Source organism: Gavialis gangeticus, unplaced genomic scaffold (assembly GCF_001723915.1).
Source record: "Gavialis gangeticus isolate Ggan-Ray unplaced genomic scaffold, GavGan_comp1, whole genome shotgun sequence".
In the NCBI taxonomy this organism is placed as follows: Eukaryota; Metazoa; Chordata; order Crocodylia; family Gavialidae; genus Gavialis; species Gavialis gangeticus.
In genome coordinates this window covers 9,276,294-9,290,355 of record NW_017729011.1, presented here as the reverse complement: position 1 = coordinate 9,290,355, position 14,062 = coordinate 9,276,294, and the positions used below count along the sequence as shown (strand labels likewise).

At 43.0% G+C, this 14,062-nt stretch overlaps 1 protein-coding gene across 7 annotated transcripts in view; it reads left to right on the top strand.

Annotated features, from left to right (window-relative positions):
• Positions 1–14,062, top strand: part of TNC (tenascin C) — a 106,485-nt gene that overhangs the window by 33,890 nt on the left and 58,533 nt on the right. For all 7 annotated transcript variants that reach the window (XM_019510505.1, XM_019510504.1, XM_019510511.1 and 4 more), the window contains exon 2: positions 13,395–13,987. In XM_019510505.1, the coding sequence (XP_019366050.1) occupies positions 13,525–13,987 (463 nt within the window). In that variant the 5' untranslated portion in view covers positions 13,395–13,524. The remainder of the gene's footprint in view (positions 1–13,394; positions 13,988–14,062) is intronic.

Sequence of the window (14,062 nt, the reverse complement as noted above, 5' to 3'; positions counted from 1 at the left end):
TGGTTGTTCAAGTGGTTGGAGCAACGAAGCAGAGTATGTTTTGCTCCTAAGGTTTGTATCAGTGGGTTAGTCACATCCCAGTAGGATCATGTCACTCTAAGAAAGCCACCTCAGCTTCTTCTGTAAGGAAGTTGAAGAGGGGCAAGGATTAGTGGCTTTTAAACTTAGGACTCCATCAACTCCTTCAATAGATAATGGTGGCACAGTACTGCTCCTTGGTCAGGAAAAATCTTGGAAAGTAGAGGGAAAGCTCCTCAGACCCCTTCTCCCTCTCTGGAAGAGAGTCTTTGCTTTCTTGCCAGCCTTGCTGTGTGGGTGCAGGAGACGTTGAATAGTACTCAAACAGAAGTCTCCTAAATGGCAGCACAGAGTTTTGCCACTAGGTTAATCTCATTTTAATAATGTTAAATGTGGGTTTGTTATTTAATTTCCTCCAACGGTAGCTGCCTTCTGGAATGACTCCAAAGGAAGCATTGCAGTCCATTCTATAAATAATTACATAGGCACAGCTTTAACCAAAGTATCTTATATCAGCAGCCCTAGACAGCATGGTAGTTGTTTCAGAGCTGGTCTGCTCTAGTGGAGTATATAATTTCCAAAAACATCTCATTTACCTTCTGCTCCACTGTTCTTATCTACTGTGTTAGCTATCTATTTAGGTGAACACTGAAAAGGATTAACCCCTTTGCCACTAGTTGTAGTCACACCATTATTATTTATACTATATTAGCATCTGGAGAGCCTCATCTGAGATGACAGACATTTTCCATTGGGTAGTTACATACAGTATGAGACAGTCCCTAACACAGAGTTTATCATTTGAATAGGAAAACAAAAGTGGGTAACAAGAAATATCGTTCTAACTGCACTGATAGCAAACTGAGCCAGAGAGAGAATAAAGGTTGGACATTGAAAAGGATCCTGAGGTCAGGAAATCTCATTCATTTTCAGTGGGATGTAAGTGTCATAATCTGTTCGGCTGTTTTGGAAACAACAGCCTGATTTACTCAAAATCTCTCCAAAAATCAGGAGGTATGTCAAACCTCCTGGATCCCAGGATAGGATCCCCCAAACCAACATTCCTTTGCCTCCATGCTTCATTGAAGTTGTTGGAATGCTGTGGTGTTCGTCACAACAGCAGCTTGTCCAGACTGCTGCTGTCTGGTATGCTCATCAGTGGTTATATAGTCTAAAGGTACAAGCACTTAAAAGCATATAGGAAATCTATTTATTGCGTGTTTTCAACAGGATTGTTTTTTCCCCTCAGTGGACCTTCTTTTTTGTTTAATTTGCATGGTGGTTGCTCATAATTTCTAATGTTTTTTTGGATCATTGATGATTTTTTGTACTTCTGATGTTGGAGAGAAACTATTTCTGAAGCATGAACACTTTCTCTGAACTCATTCAGTGAAGAAAGGCCAAACCATTTTTATTTTTTTGGAAATACATGTTCCCTGTCTGGGCTCCTAAATGACAAGCATAAATCTAGGGTCAGTTTCCATGGCTAAGAATACAAAACTCTTGGAAAAATAGTACTTTATAATGGAATCATAGACGTAGTTTAACTACTACTGGAAACGGCTGCTACACACTAGTAGATCTGGTTTCTCAAGGGGATCATTGTGTGTTTTATCATGCAGAATTTCTAATTGTTCCATTCACATTTTTATGGATTCTGGCATTTGGGGTTTTTTTGGATTTTTTTCCCTGTGGTAATGGCATGCTGATGGCTTTGAAATACAAGACACTGCTAAATTTTAAATTGTACACAAAGCAATTAATTTAAACTTCTTCCAAAACAGTTTTCACTATGTCTAATCCATACATGGCTTTTCAAGCAGGATCAGGCAGTTTAAAATTAGTATTAATCCAAGTGGTTTAACTTAAAGAGGATATACAGTAGGAGCTGTTAATCAGAAACTGTTCACCTGAGCCTGATAGAAATGTCATCTTAGAGCTCAATGCCAAAGGCAAAACATAATGGCTAAGAACAGACAGTCAAAAAGCCCGAGGCTGAATCGATTCAATCTTCACAGCTTAGTTTAAACTGCATAGATTGAACCGATAAGCAAGTGAACAGACATTCAGTTTTGATTGTAGAAATGCAGCCACATGCTGCAGTGGCCCAGGAAAGAAGCCAGAGGCTGCTAAAGCACATGTCCCTGCTTGGGCCAAGTTCTCCCACCCTGCGTTGGGGGGCTTAGGGGAAAGTGCAAAGCAATCTGGGATGCTAGGGGACTCTGAGTTAACTTGAATGTGGAGGGGATCTGGGACATAAGTTCAGTAGACTGATTTAATCTAAATCTGTTAAGTCTGATGCTACATCCATCCAGGTTTATCTTAAACTGGTTCCAGACATTTTGAAAGTGGTTTATGTGCACTGAATTTCTGTTGTGTTACAGCTTTGAATGGGTTCTGAATCACTTATACCGGTTTATGTGTAATTTTTGTCCCTAGCCTAACTGGAATTTACAAGTCTAATCCTTAGGTCCATATGAGCTCAATACAGGACCCCAGGGACTGGTCTGGGCAAGAGGTATTTGTGTATAACTATTAATTCTGCTGCTCTATGGATGCATCTACACATGCATTTACTTCAGCCTAGATTTACTAGATTTCACCCTACAGCGACATAGCAATGCGCTACATCACTGTACAGCAAGCTATGGTGACATAGCAATCATGAAGGTCTACACGTGATCACCAGCTATGTTGGCATAGTGGCATGCTCCCCCAGTATAGTGTGCCAGTATGGTGACATAGCTGGGAAATTTACCTGCATGGCACAATAATAGCTCATACTGTGCTGTACTTTAGTACTTACAAAAGGAGGTACTAAAGCATGGTGCCTAGCAACATTGCTATATGAGAATGTGTAGATGCGCCCAGTAAATGTTTTGGGGTAGGTGTCTACACATGTGAGGATTAGGGAGAAGATTTGCTCCCAGGTCCCTGAAGCCCAGCAATGTACCCCTGTGGCCACCAGGGGGGATCTCCAGGCTCCTGCTGTGTGCTAGCCCAGAGGCTGGCAGAGAGCACCAGGCCAAGAGACAGCCCCGTTGTGCCTGCTGCTGGGGTGGGGAACAATGTCCCCCTGCCCCAGCATTAGAGAACTCCTGGCCCTGACTCCCCAGTCAGGGGCACGGGGTTTGGAAAGAGCTGTAGGGGAGGGGCGGGTCCCAGTCCCCTGCCCCAATCCACCAGTGGGGCAGAAAGCAGCTAGCTCACTACTAGCTGCCCCACCAGTGGATTGGGGCAGGGGACTGGGACCTGTCCCACACCTACAGCTCTTTCTAAGCCCTGTGCTTTTATCACCCAATTGGGGAATGGGGCTGAGAACTGTCCCTGACTGGGACAGTTCCTGGCCAGCCCCTGGGCTGCATGGGGAAGTCTGCATGTGCAGCCCAGAGCTAGCTGGGGACTGCCCGAAACAGTCCAGGCTGGGTGAGAAACTGTCCCCATGCAGGGAGCTCCCAGCCCCTGCTCCACAATTACAACTGTGATTGTGGAGTGGGGAATTTGTTCTCCACCCAGCTCTGTGAGGGTGGAGCTGGAGGGGGAGAACAGACTGGGAAACTTGTTCCCCCTCCAGCTCTGCACTCACAGAAGTGAGGGGGAACAAGCTCCCCAACCTTCCCCCCGGCCCCACCAGAGTACAGAGTTAGATGGCTAACAAGTTCCCAATCCTGTCCCCCCCACCAGCTCTGTGTCGGTGGAGCTGGTCAGGGAACAAGCTCCCCAGCCAGTTCCCCGCCCCCAAGTCCATGCTGGTGGAGCTGGCTGGGAATAAGCCCCCCCGCCTGTCCTCCACAAGCTCCGTACTGGTAGAGCTGGATTAGGAACAACCTCCCTTGCCTGTTCCCCAGCTTGTTCCTCCTCCCCACTCCACACACCCCTCCCCCCTGCACAGCCTCTCGGTGCAATGAATCTGGGCCCTTTCCCATCACCCACCTGGCTGGGGAGAAACACCCCCCCCACCCCACTGTGCAGCCCAACAGGTTTCCTCCATCCCTGGGGACCATCAGAACAAGCTCCCCAGCCCCTGCCTGCAGGGAGTTTCTAGCGCTGGGTCTGCAACTGTGGGGCTGCTGCTGGGAGATGCTTATATCCCATTCTGAGCCTAATGGTTGTGGGGCTCAGGCTTGGAGACCCTTATCTCCCAACAGTGGCTCCACAATGGTGGGGCTCAGGCTGGGAGATAAGTATCTCCCAGCAGCAACCCCACAGTCACAGAGCTGCTCCTGGAAGATAAAGGTCTCCCAGCTCCCCACTCCCTGATCACAATCTGGGAGCAGAGGGCTTAGACCTCCCTACTGCCTGGGCAGGGGGACATAGTCCCCATCCAGGCTCCTGTGGCTGAGCCTGCCCCGGGAGCAGATAGGTATCTCCCACCCCTTCATGGACCAGATTTGGCTCCGGGCCAGGCATCTGCATGAGTGCTGTGGTACCATTACTCATGCCAAGTAATTTTGCTACTTACATTTGCAGGTAGCAAATTTACTCAGGACTAGGGAGATTTACTGTGAAGTAAAATATGTGCATGTGTAGACCCATGTGCTTACTTCACAGCAAAGTAAGCATGTACACATGTAGACCTATGTGCTTACTTCACAGTAAACTATACTAATTCATCATTAAGCAACTCATGTAGATGCACCCTCTGATACTGAATGCAGGCTATAGCACTGGGTATGAACTAGATAAGCATTGGGGCATATAGGGGGGTCAGTTCACACTCATAGACAGTTTGCTATGTTTACCTTAACAAGCACACTAACACAGAGATGGGACTTCTGTAGTCACAGCTGAGAGAGGATTTCCTTACCAACAACATCAACATTTCTGATGCCTACAAATCCCTCATGAAAGCATTCATTTACCAGCGCACAGAAATTAATCATCAACTGACTGTGCAAATGTGTTTCCGTTCTGTGCCTTCAGCATGGCCATGATTGCAAATGATGTGGGTGCTCTTAAGGAGGCTCTTTAAAAATGTGTCCCTGTGGGTCAGTAAGAATAGTGCCAAACCTAGATGAAACACAGATGGCTTCAGGATATATCCAAAACCCTTAATTTCAGAAGTTTACCCACATCAAACAAAGATCTGCGATTTGCCCCTAAAAATTATTTTGGTCTAAAGGCAGAGCCATGAAGTTATCAAACGTGGGTCTCATTCTGTGAGGTGCAGAGCACCTCCGTTAGGGTTCTGAGGCATTCGGTACCGGTGTAAGAACCGGGTTCTAGTTCTGTCCGTAAGAAACCTGTGCTTTGGATAAGTTCCCTAGTTTCTCCATGCGTTGTTTTTTCCATCTTTAAAGTGGAGGTAATCATACTCAACCCAGATCAGAACAGGCATGGCATAACTGTTTACACACGTCACCCTTCCAAGCTGCATTGCTGCTCCTCTGCCAATAGGGCTAGGAGCAGGCATTCAAAAAGCCCAAGGAGGAATTCATCTAAGTTCTGCAGTTTTCTGTGAGCAGCGTAGTTTAAATCGGTCGTGAACAGAACACACACTCACCCTTTGCTGGGGAAGGCAAATCTTAGACCAGGTTTCACCATTTTTAAACCAGTCTGTGTGCGCCAAACTTCTGTTCTGTTATGGGTGTAGACCAGTTTCCAATCACTTATACTGGTAAAAGTGTCATGTCTGTACCTGGCCTAGGTGGGCAGTGAGAACACACAGTCTGACTGGGAATGACCCACAATAACTTTACAGATGCACACAGCTGTGTCCTGGAGAAAAAACATAAGCAGGTTTTTCTCACAAACTACAGAGGCACTTGTGGTGGGACTATGGACCTGTACATCCGTAGGATCCCTGGACAAAAGGCTTACTCCTTGAACGCATGTGATGTCTATTTACAGCATGGATGTCACAGAAGTACTCTAGTCTTGCTAGCAGGAGTTGAAGGCCCACAACCCCTTGCTGCATTAGGCCCCGTGTTTCTTCAGCAAAAACACTGGGATGTTTCTCACTTCATTTAAAACTTCTTTCCCAATTGTCTTCCTCATGTCCCTCCCTCAAACTGCTTCTTTATCTTATGTTGGTGCATGGGGCAGGGCCAGGACTAAGTTTCTTGGAGGCATCAGGTCCTACTTTTCTGATTTCACAATAGTGAAGCTGGGTTTTTTTTCCTTGTATCTTGTCTGATTCAACTGGGCCAGCCACCTCATAAAACAATGCTTTATGTTTTATGCTTCGTTTTATGCTTTTTGCTTTAGCCCCAAAATAGCTAACTGCATCTCAAACAGTACTGGATAATTTGGATGACAAATGGTAATGTAATATCTTATGACCTGCTTATCTGAACTGGGGAAATGTAATTCCTTCCAGCTAAACATTTCCTGCTCTCTCACTCTGGCAGTACCAGGCATAGGTGTTCTGGTCAGCAATCAACTAGATCTCTTTGATCTCTTCTCTTACTCATGGACATGTCTTTACAATGCAGACCTTTTGGCAAATATATTTCTTAGATTTAGTTTCTAGAGGCGGGTTCAGCATACAAATCTGAAATAGGATTTTGAAGTCATTCAGAGCTTGTATTTTGCTTTTTATATATTATGAAGAGAGTGGCCATTAGGTTTGCATCCTTAGCCAGGGGTTTTCCTGGTCTGTGAGTTCCATTCAGTTGTTTCCATTTTTGGAAATATTGGACCATACGCCTCCCTACGGTATTGTGTTTATGCTATAAAAAACCTAGACTATTTAGATATAGTTTCTCAATGAGCTGTCCACAGGGATACAATCCAAGATCTTTAGATCTTAAGCATGAAGTTCTGTGAATTGAGTTGACAGCTAGGTCCAGCTGTAAGCCATAAGACAGCTCTACTACAGACTTTACTACAGTCTGTAGAAGACTCATAAACCCTTCTATGTAGTTCAGCTACTAGAAAAGGGTAAAGAACCACGCTGAACTGTAAAAAGAGAGCACTCTTCACAACACCATCATTTCTTTCCCCCTCTCACTCAGCTGCACACTTCATTTTCTGTCTTTGAACTTGGCAAGTTCCATATGTTTCAAGATTTTTCCACAGGGTAGAAGAATTAAATATTAAATTTTCCGAAGAATTCAGCATTGCGTGGCCACAGAGGGAGTTGCTGAATGCTGAGCTTCTTGGAAAACTTTTCTGCACACAACTTCACTGTTCCTTTGTGGTCCGTAACATACAGAGAGCTGTGTTGGCCTTTCTGAACTGGTTTGTGTTATCTTCCTTATAAACCATTCCTTTTTAAAATTACTCAGATGGCAGCCAAAGAAAAAAAAAACACAATGATTTTGCTTTGATCATCTCCCTGCACTCCTGGGAGACTGCCTCAATGGCAAGACAGTTATTACAAATGATCATTTTGACCTCCTGGAGCGATTTCATTCAGTTTGACTTGCACTAAAGATATTTCCACTCATTCCTTAGGCCTGTTGGAATCTGAGTTGGGAAAAGAAGGCATTTTTCTAGGCTACAATGTATAGAAATAGCAAGGAAACGTGATCAGGTGAGACCTCTGCTTGCTCTGCTGTGGCAAAAACCTCAATTCTCATATTACCCTAATTATTTTTAAACCATATCAATATATTCCACTCCTTGGTCCATCTGTGCTTGAGAAGACGGTGTATGCTCAAATGCATCAGTAGATTTCCTTTAGATAGACTGGAACTTCTGAAGCTCTTCCTTATGCAAATCCATCCTGGCAGGCACTTTCCATGTGCTAATCTTTTGTCATGAAATCACTTGCCTTACTTTTGAGTGTTCATGAGCTAATTGGCTTCACTCTTTCCTTAAATCCCCTACCAGAAAATACCCTAGCACATAACAATTTCTAGCCTAAATATTCTGTGCTCATCAGTGTAGACGGAGGGGGAAAAAAAACTAACAAAAAAACCCCACCATCATGTAATGGACCTAGAGGTTATTTCTACATACTCAAGTCATTTGAGCATCTGGAAATAACATTGGCCAGTGGTGCAAATTCAAGCATCTTTATTAAGTAATAAAGGGGAGCTGGGGGAGAGGAGGGAAGGGGATGTCACAGATGTTGTGCCTTTTATACCCAGGGGTGCCATTGAGGAGTGCAGCTCTATCCCAGATGATGCTTCTCTTATGCCAGAATCACACTTAGATTTCAGTGAGACATGTAGAATGTCAAAGCCAAGATATGTTGCTATTCACAGTGTTTATTTCCATCCCCCTTGGATGGTGATAGTGTCTGTTAGGATCTTATAGAGTTGGGGTGATGATCTGAATTTTTTTTTTTCCTCTCTCTCTTTTAACCTTCTTTAAATCTAATTCCCAAGTCCTGGCATGTGGCATGTGTCTGAATGGTCTAATTGCTTTTCCTTCTTCAAGGGAGAAATTTTGCTGCCACCTAGACAGCCTCATCTTTGCAGCCTGTCTTCTTGAAAATCACAACACATTCTTTTTTGCTTATTCACAGCGCCATGGGCCCATCAGTCATCTGATAGCCCTGCCACTCCTTCTGAATTTACACAGATTGGAAGTTACACTTGAATCATTAGCTATGCAGCCAATAATATATCTTCTCACATCGATAGCCTTTTGAAAACACCTCTTTGGAAAAGCAAAATATTAACAGATTGTGTTTTCTTTACACTAACTGGGCGCATCAACACAAGACACTGAATCCCGCAGCACAAACTGTGATGTGACACTTCTGCTCAGTAGTAATGAACTACTGTGCAGTCAGCATCACCAGGGAGCCATGCAGAGCTGGCTGCATGGCTCCAGTTTCTGTGGCTGGAGTAGTAGCTCCATTAGTCGCAGTAGCTCCAATTTCTGTGCAGTTATTTAGTACTTTGATATGCAAGTACTAAATGACCGCACAGTAACAAATGCACAGTCAGTGTCTCATGTAGACACAGCCACTGGGGCTCAATACTTTTGAGCGGTATTCCAGATTAGCTGAAAAATGTTCACCGAGGCTGTACGGTGAAATGGACATTTTTATGGGGGTGGGGAAAGTGTTTTCATTTTTTTTTAAGTTGAATTTTATTTTGGGTTTTTCCAGAGCAAATGTAAACTGTGCATTTCTAACCCATAGTGTAGACAGGTAAGAATTATGCTCATAATGCTTTTTTTATTGTGGGAACTGTTTTTCATAATTTTGCTGTACATTCAATAAATACAGTCTGCAGAAAGTATAGGAAGAGGAAGAAAAAAAATCCCTGCAATAAAGTTGGGATTATTTTCCCAATCAGAAACAAAAGTCTTAACTAACTTCATTGGAATCTAGGTATTACCTTAAATACAGCATGGAAAAATGCAGCCTGCATTCTTAGTCTCTCCCCCCCGCCATGTGCTGTCAGGGCAATAAATTGTAAAAATAGCCCACAGTAACATGTGCAGTTTTAAAAATGTACAGTTAGAGTATTTTATGAGAGTCAGTGTTACTAAAGTTTACTGTCCAAGGCATGACCTGTCTTCTTCAAAACATTCTGGATTACTTGCTTTCATGCTCAACAAAATGAAAAAATAGGTCTCTGCAGGAGTATGTAATACGCATCGATAATCTATCAGGAAACAACAGATCCTGCAATCAGTTTGTCATCAAATTCCATGGCACTTCTCATTAAGTATCAAGTAATTAGCATTGCTTCAGGTTTGTCTTGTTAGTTACTGAACATCTTAATTTCTCACACAATTCAATGGGGCTTGAGAATATTCAGCACCTTTCCCACAAAGTGAAGTATACAAACTAGTATTAAGGAGTGTAGCTAGTCATGGGTTTGCCATACCAACACAGAACAAGAAGACTAATCCTGTCCACAGGACTGTACAATGTAAACAAGGCACAGCACAGGTAGATGCAGACCGATGGGGGGACATTAAGTCTGGCTAATAGGAAGTAGACTTAGCACACTAACTGCTTAGTTAAAGTCAAGTTTTTTTGAATACATGATAAGAAGATGGAGTCTCCAATGAATAAAGGCCATCATATTAGGGCCTTCTTCTGAAAACTCTTGCCACAAGCTTTGTTGGCTCCAGTAATTAAAACATCAAAATCCTTAATGTCTATAAAGAAAATCTTTAGAAGAGATCTCCATTAGATAACATGTCCATAACTTTTTATGTACTGTTTTACAAAGCAACACAAAACTTCTGGTGTTTGTTGAGGAAGGAGCAAACAAACAACAAATACTGATGATTGCCATGGCTTGCATCCTTTAAGGACCACCTGCTCCTGGGTGGTCCATAATGACTTGAGCTGTTGGGGAGACATGCTTGAAGGATGGGAGTTTCAGGAAGGAATGTCGCCTTTGTTGCTTTGGCCAAAACATGACAAATTTATAAAGGATTATAGGAAGCTACCTCATAGAGTAGAGCTCAGATATCATCAGTTTCCCAAGATGGGTCCTTGTCACATCAGACAAGAAATATCTGATCTGAATCATTCCAGACACAGAGGCCACAGTTCAGGCAACGGAGAACTCTTCTTCCAGACCACCCTCAAGAACTTTTAAAAAATGCCTGTAGAAATATATTAAGTGTTCCAGTATCATCCTTTGGCTGAGAAATATAATAAGTTTTAGGTCATGCTCATATTCCTTTAGGGGAGATTCTCCAAGAGGCCTGAGGGATTTAGGTGCCCAAATCCAATTGCAATCCTTTGGGAACTGTTTGCTTTACAGTCTGAAAATGCTCCTTCAAAATGGCAGCCTTTACTTTGTTATAGATCAGACAATAATTTGCTTTGTATTCAAGGGAAGGTGTGGTTAAGGCCTGACAAACACCCATCCGGTCACTTGGAAAAAAAAAACCTAGAGATATCTGATATCTGAAAGTCATTTGATATCTCTAGGGGAAAAGTGTTGTGCGCCATAAATCTCAGTTTCATTCATTGCTTGTAAATCATGTTGAGATTCTTAGATAGAAGCTGCAGTAGTTGACCCTGATTCAGAGAACCATGCCTTTAAGTGTGGCGTACACAACCTATTGACTTAGCTGGATCTTAAGCACACACTGAAATTCAACCTGTTTTAAGTACTGTCCTGAAAAAGGATACTTTTCCGAATCAGTTCTCTCTTTAGAGAGGGACTTGAGACCTAAATGGGGTCTTATCATTTGCTAATGAGTTAGGGTGATTGGATGGGAGCTTTTTTGTTCCTGATAAATCTATTATTGTTACCTATTTGGTGACCTTTACTGATTCAATGACTGAGCCCAAATGCTTCAAACAGGTAGGGACAGTACTAGAGAATGGTTCTGACCTAAATGGTTTACTAGAAAAGTAAAACCCTCTACTGTTGCTCATTCAGTTCTGGTCTATTTTCCAATAAAAAGGGGTAACGTTCACTTTTTGGGAGTTATGTCTATGAAGAAAACGAATCCTGGATCCAAGGGAATTGTTGTCTTTCTGTTATAAAAACTGCTGGGACTGGAATGGAAACATGGCTCTCTGCACTTTACAGGCTGCAAAGGGCCAGGAAATGTTAATCATCCATCAGCTTTATCTGTTGCCATTAAAGCCTTAGGCTTTAAAGTTTTTATTGCTCTTCGGGCAATTACCAACACAAAGAAAGATTAGTAGGCAAGGCCTGACCACAGATCTGTCCATTTAACACAGTTCAGATGGCATTTATTAGGTGTGTTTGTTTAGCTTGCCTAATTGGCTCTCTGCAGGTCTCCCCTGGAGAGAAAGACTGATTTTGAATGGGAGAAGATCAGCACTTTTCAACCTTGTTAGCTACTTCCTAGTTCAAGTCATTTGAAATTAGGGGAACAAAAGTTGAGATGAATTCAAAAGGAATGAGAGTTAAAAGGGTTATTGCATCCTGGCCATGTACTGTGGCTAAAAATATCTGTCTATCTTTCTATCGACCTAGATATAGATATAGATATAGATATAGGTATAGATATAGATGATGAAAGATCAGGCATTGGAAAATAATATTAATGAAAGCCTTCACCTGTTGCTAAAAAGATCTGTTCACATCTGACTCAACGTATGTATTTTACTTTCTCTTTGAGGACTCAGGTGCTCAAAGGATATTTGTTTTCCTTCTTTCTCTTATTTTTCATGCTTTTCCAGATTATTATCTCTATTTTTTCCTTCAGACCACCTGTCTGATGTCCTATCCTGATAAGCATGCTGTAGCACAACAGACCAATGTATATTGGCTACACTTGGATTCATATTATCTTTCTCTCAGTATGTTTGATGGACTGGATTCACAGGCAGTGTTGACTGGTGCCATTCCTATGCTCTGTGCTTTTACAAGAAGGTATTGCTGGTTAGCCTGAAAAGTACACCAACGTCCTTAATGTTGACAGTTCTCAGATGCACATTTACACCACTGCAGTAGACAAGTTCATTGAGCAACTGAATTTAAGAAACATGTCTTGGAATATAAGCCTCAACACTGAATCCTCCAACAAGTATAATTAAATGAAACAGTTGGCTTTGATCATTCATTTGGTTTTACTTTAAACCAGTTGGCTCACAGGTGAGGGGAGAAGGGACTTGTACATTTTCTGCTTGAATGTAATCAAAATGTTGAAGTTTTTGTTTTTATTGTTGTTTGGTTTTTTTTAAGAATGAAAATGTTGTTAATGTTTTGTTTGACTTTTAGACCTGTTCTTTTTCCTGTTTGAATAATAGATTATTCTTAATAAGTACCTCAACAGTTACTGCTTATGGTACTTGTTTCCAAGTGCCTAAATCCTCACTCTAGGGACACACCCACAGCTCCTGGGGACACCAATAGAATTTATATGCATCTCTCTGAAGTTAGAAATTCTCATTATGGGACTCACAGATGCTAGGGTTGGAAGGGACCTCAAAGGATCATCAAGTCCAACCCCACTGCCAGTGGCAGAAAAAAGGGCTGGGGTCATGTGACCCCAGCCAGGTGCTTGTCCAATCTCCTCTTGAAGACCCCCAAGGTTGGGAGAGCACCACCTCCTTTGGAAGCCTGTTCCAGATTCTGGCAACCCTAGCCGTGAAGAAGTTCATTCTGATGTCCAACCTAAATCTATTCTCTATCAGCCTGTGGCCGTTGTTTCTGGTTATTGCAAGGGGTGCTCTGGTAAACAGAGCATCTCCTATTCCCTGCTGCTCCCTCCTCCACACCCCCAGGTGAATTTGTATACTGCCACAAGATCCCCCCTCAGCCTTCTCTTGCAGAGGCTAAAAACGAAGGTCCAGTCTCTCAGCCTTTCCTCACAAGGTCTTCCCTGCAGAGTGCTATGAAGCAAGTTTATTAAGACTTTGGACAACATTAATATTAAAATACATGTTCTGTGGCTTGAGTCTACTCAGATCCTACTTTGATGAGCACCGCTGTTCACTTTTGCTTGGAGGTCAACATACTTTGGGATCATGGATTTTTGTTGGGAAGTATAGTGGGAATTCATTCTATGTAACTTTCTTGTTGCAGGGAGCAAGCACATCAGGAAGAGAACAGATACCCAACTTTGTTTGAACTGGCTGTCTGAATTCTACACCAGACTGTGAAAGCAAAACAGCATTAGAGCACCAAGTGAGTCCCAAAGGAACTGAGCGTTACGATGGGGCTCCCAACTCAGGTTTTGGCCTGTGCAATCATAGTTTTGTTACACCAGCATGTCAGTGGTGGACTCATCAAGAGAATTATTCGGCAAAAGAGGGAGGCTGGTTTAAATGTGACCTTGCCAGATGATAATCAGCCTGTAGTTTTTAACCATATCTACAACATTAAGTTGCCTGTGGGATCCCTCTGCTCTGTGGACTTGGATTCAGCTAGTGGAGATGCAGACCTGAAGGCTGAGATTGAGCCAAGCAAGGACTATAAGGAGCACACAGTGAATGAGGATAACCAGATCGTCTTCACGCATCGCATCAATATTCCTCGGCGGGCATGTGGCTGTGCATCTGCTCCTGATATTAAGGATCTGCTGAGCAGACTGGAGGAGCTGGAGGGGCTGGTATCTTCCTTACGAGAGCAGTGTACCATTGGTGCAGGCTGCTGCCCCAGTGCCCAAACAGCAGAAGGTAGGAGGGATAAGTATAGAGCAGCTTCATAATAAAGTCTGGTGTTGGCTGCAGATCTTATTTGGAACAAATACC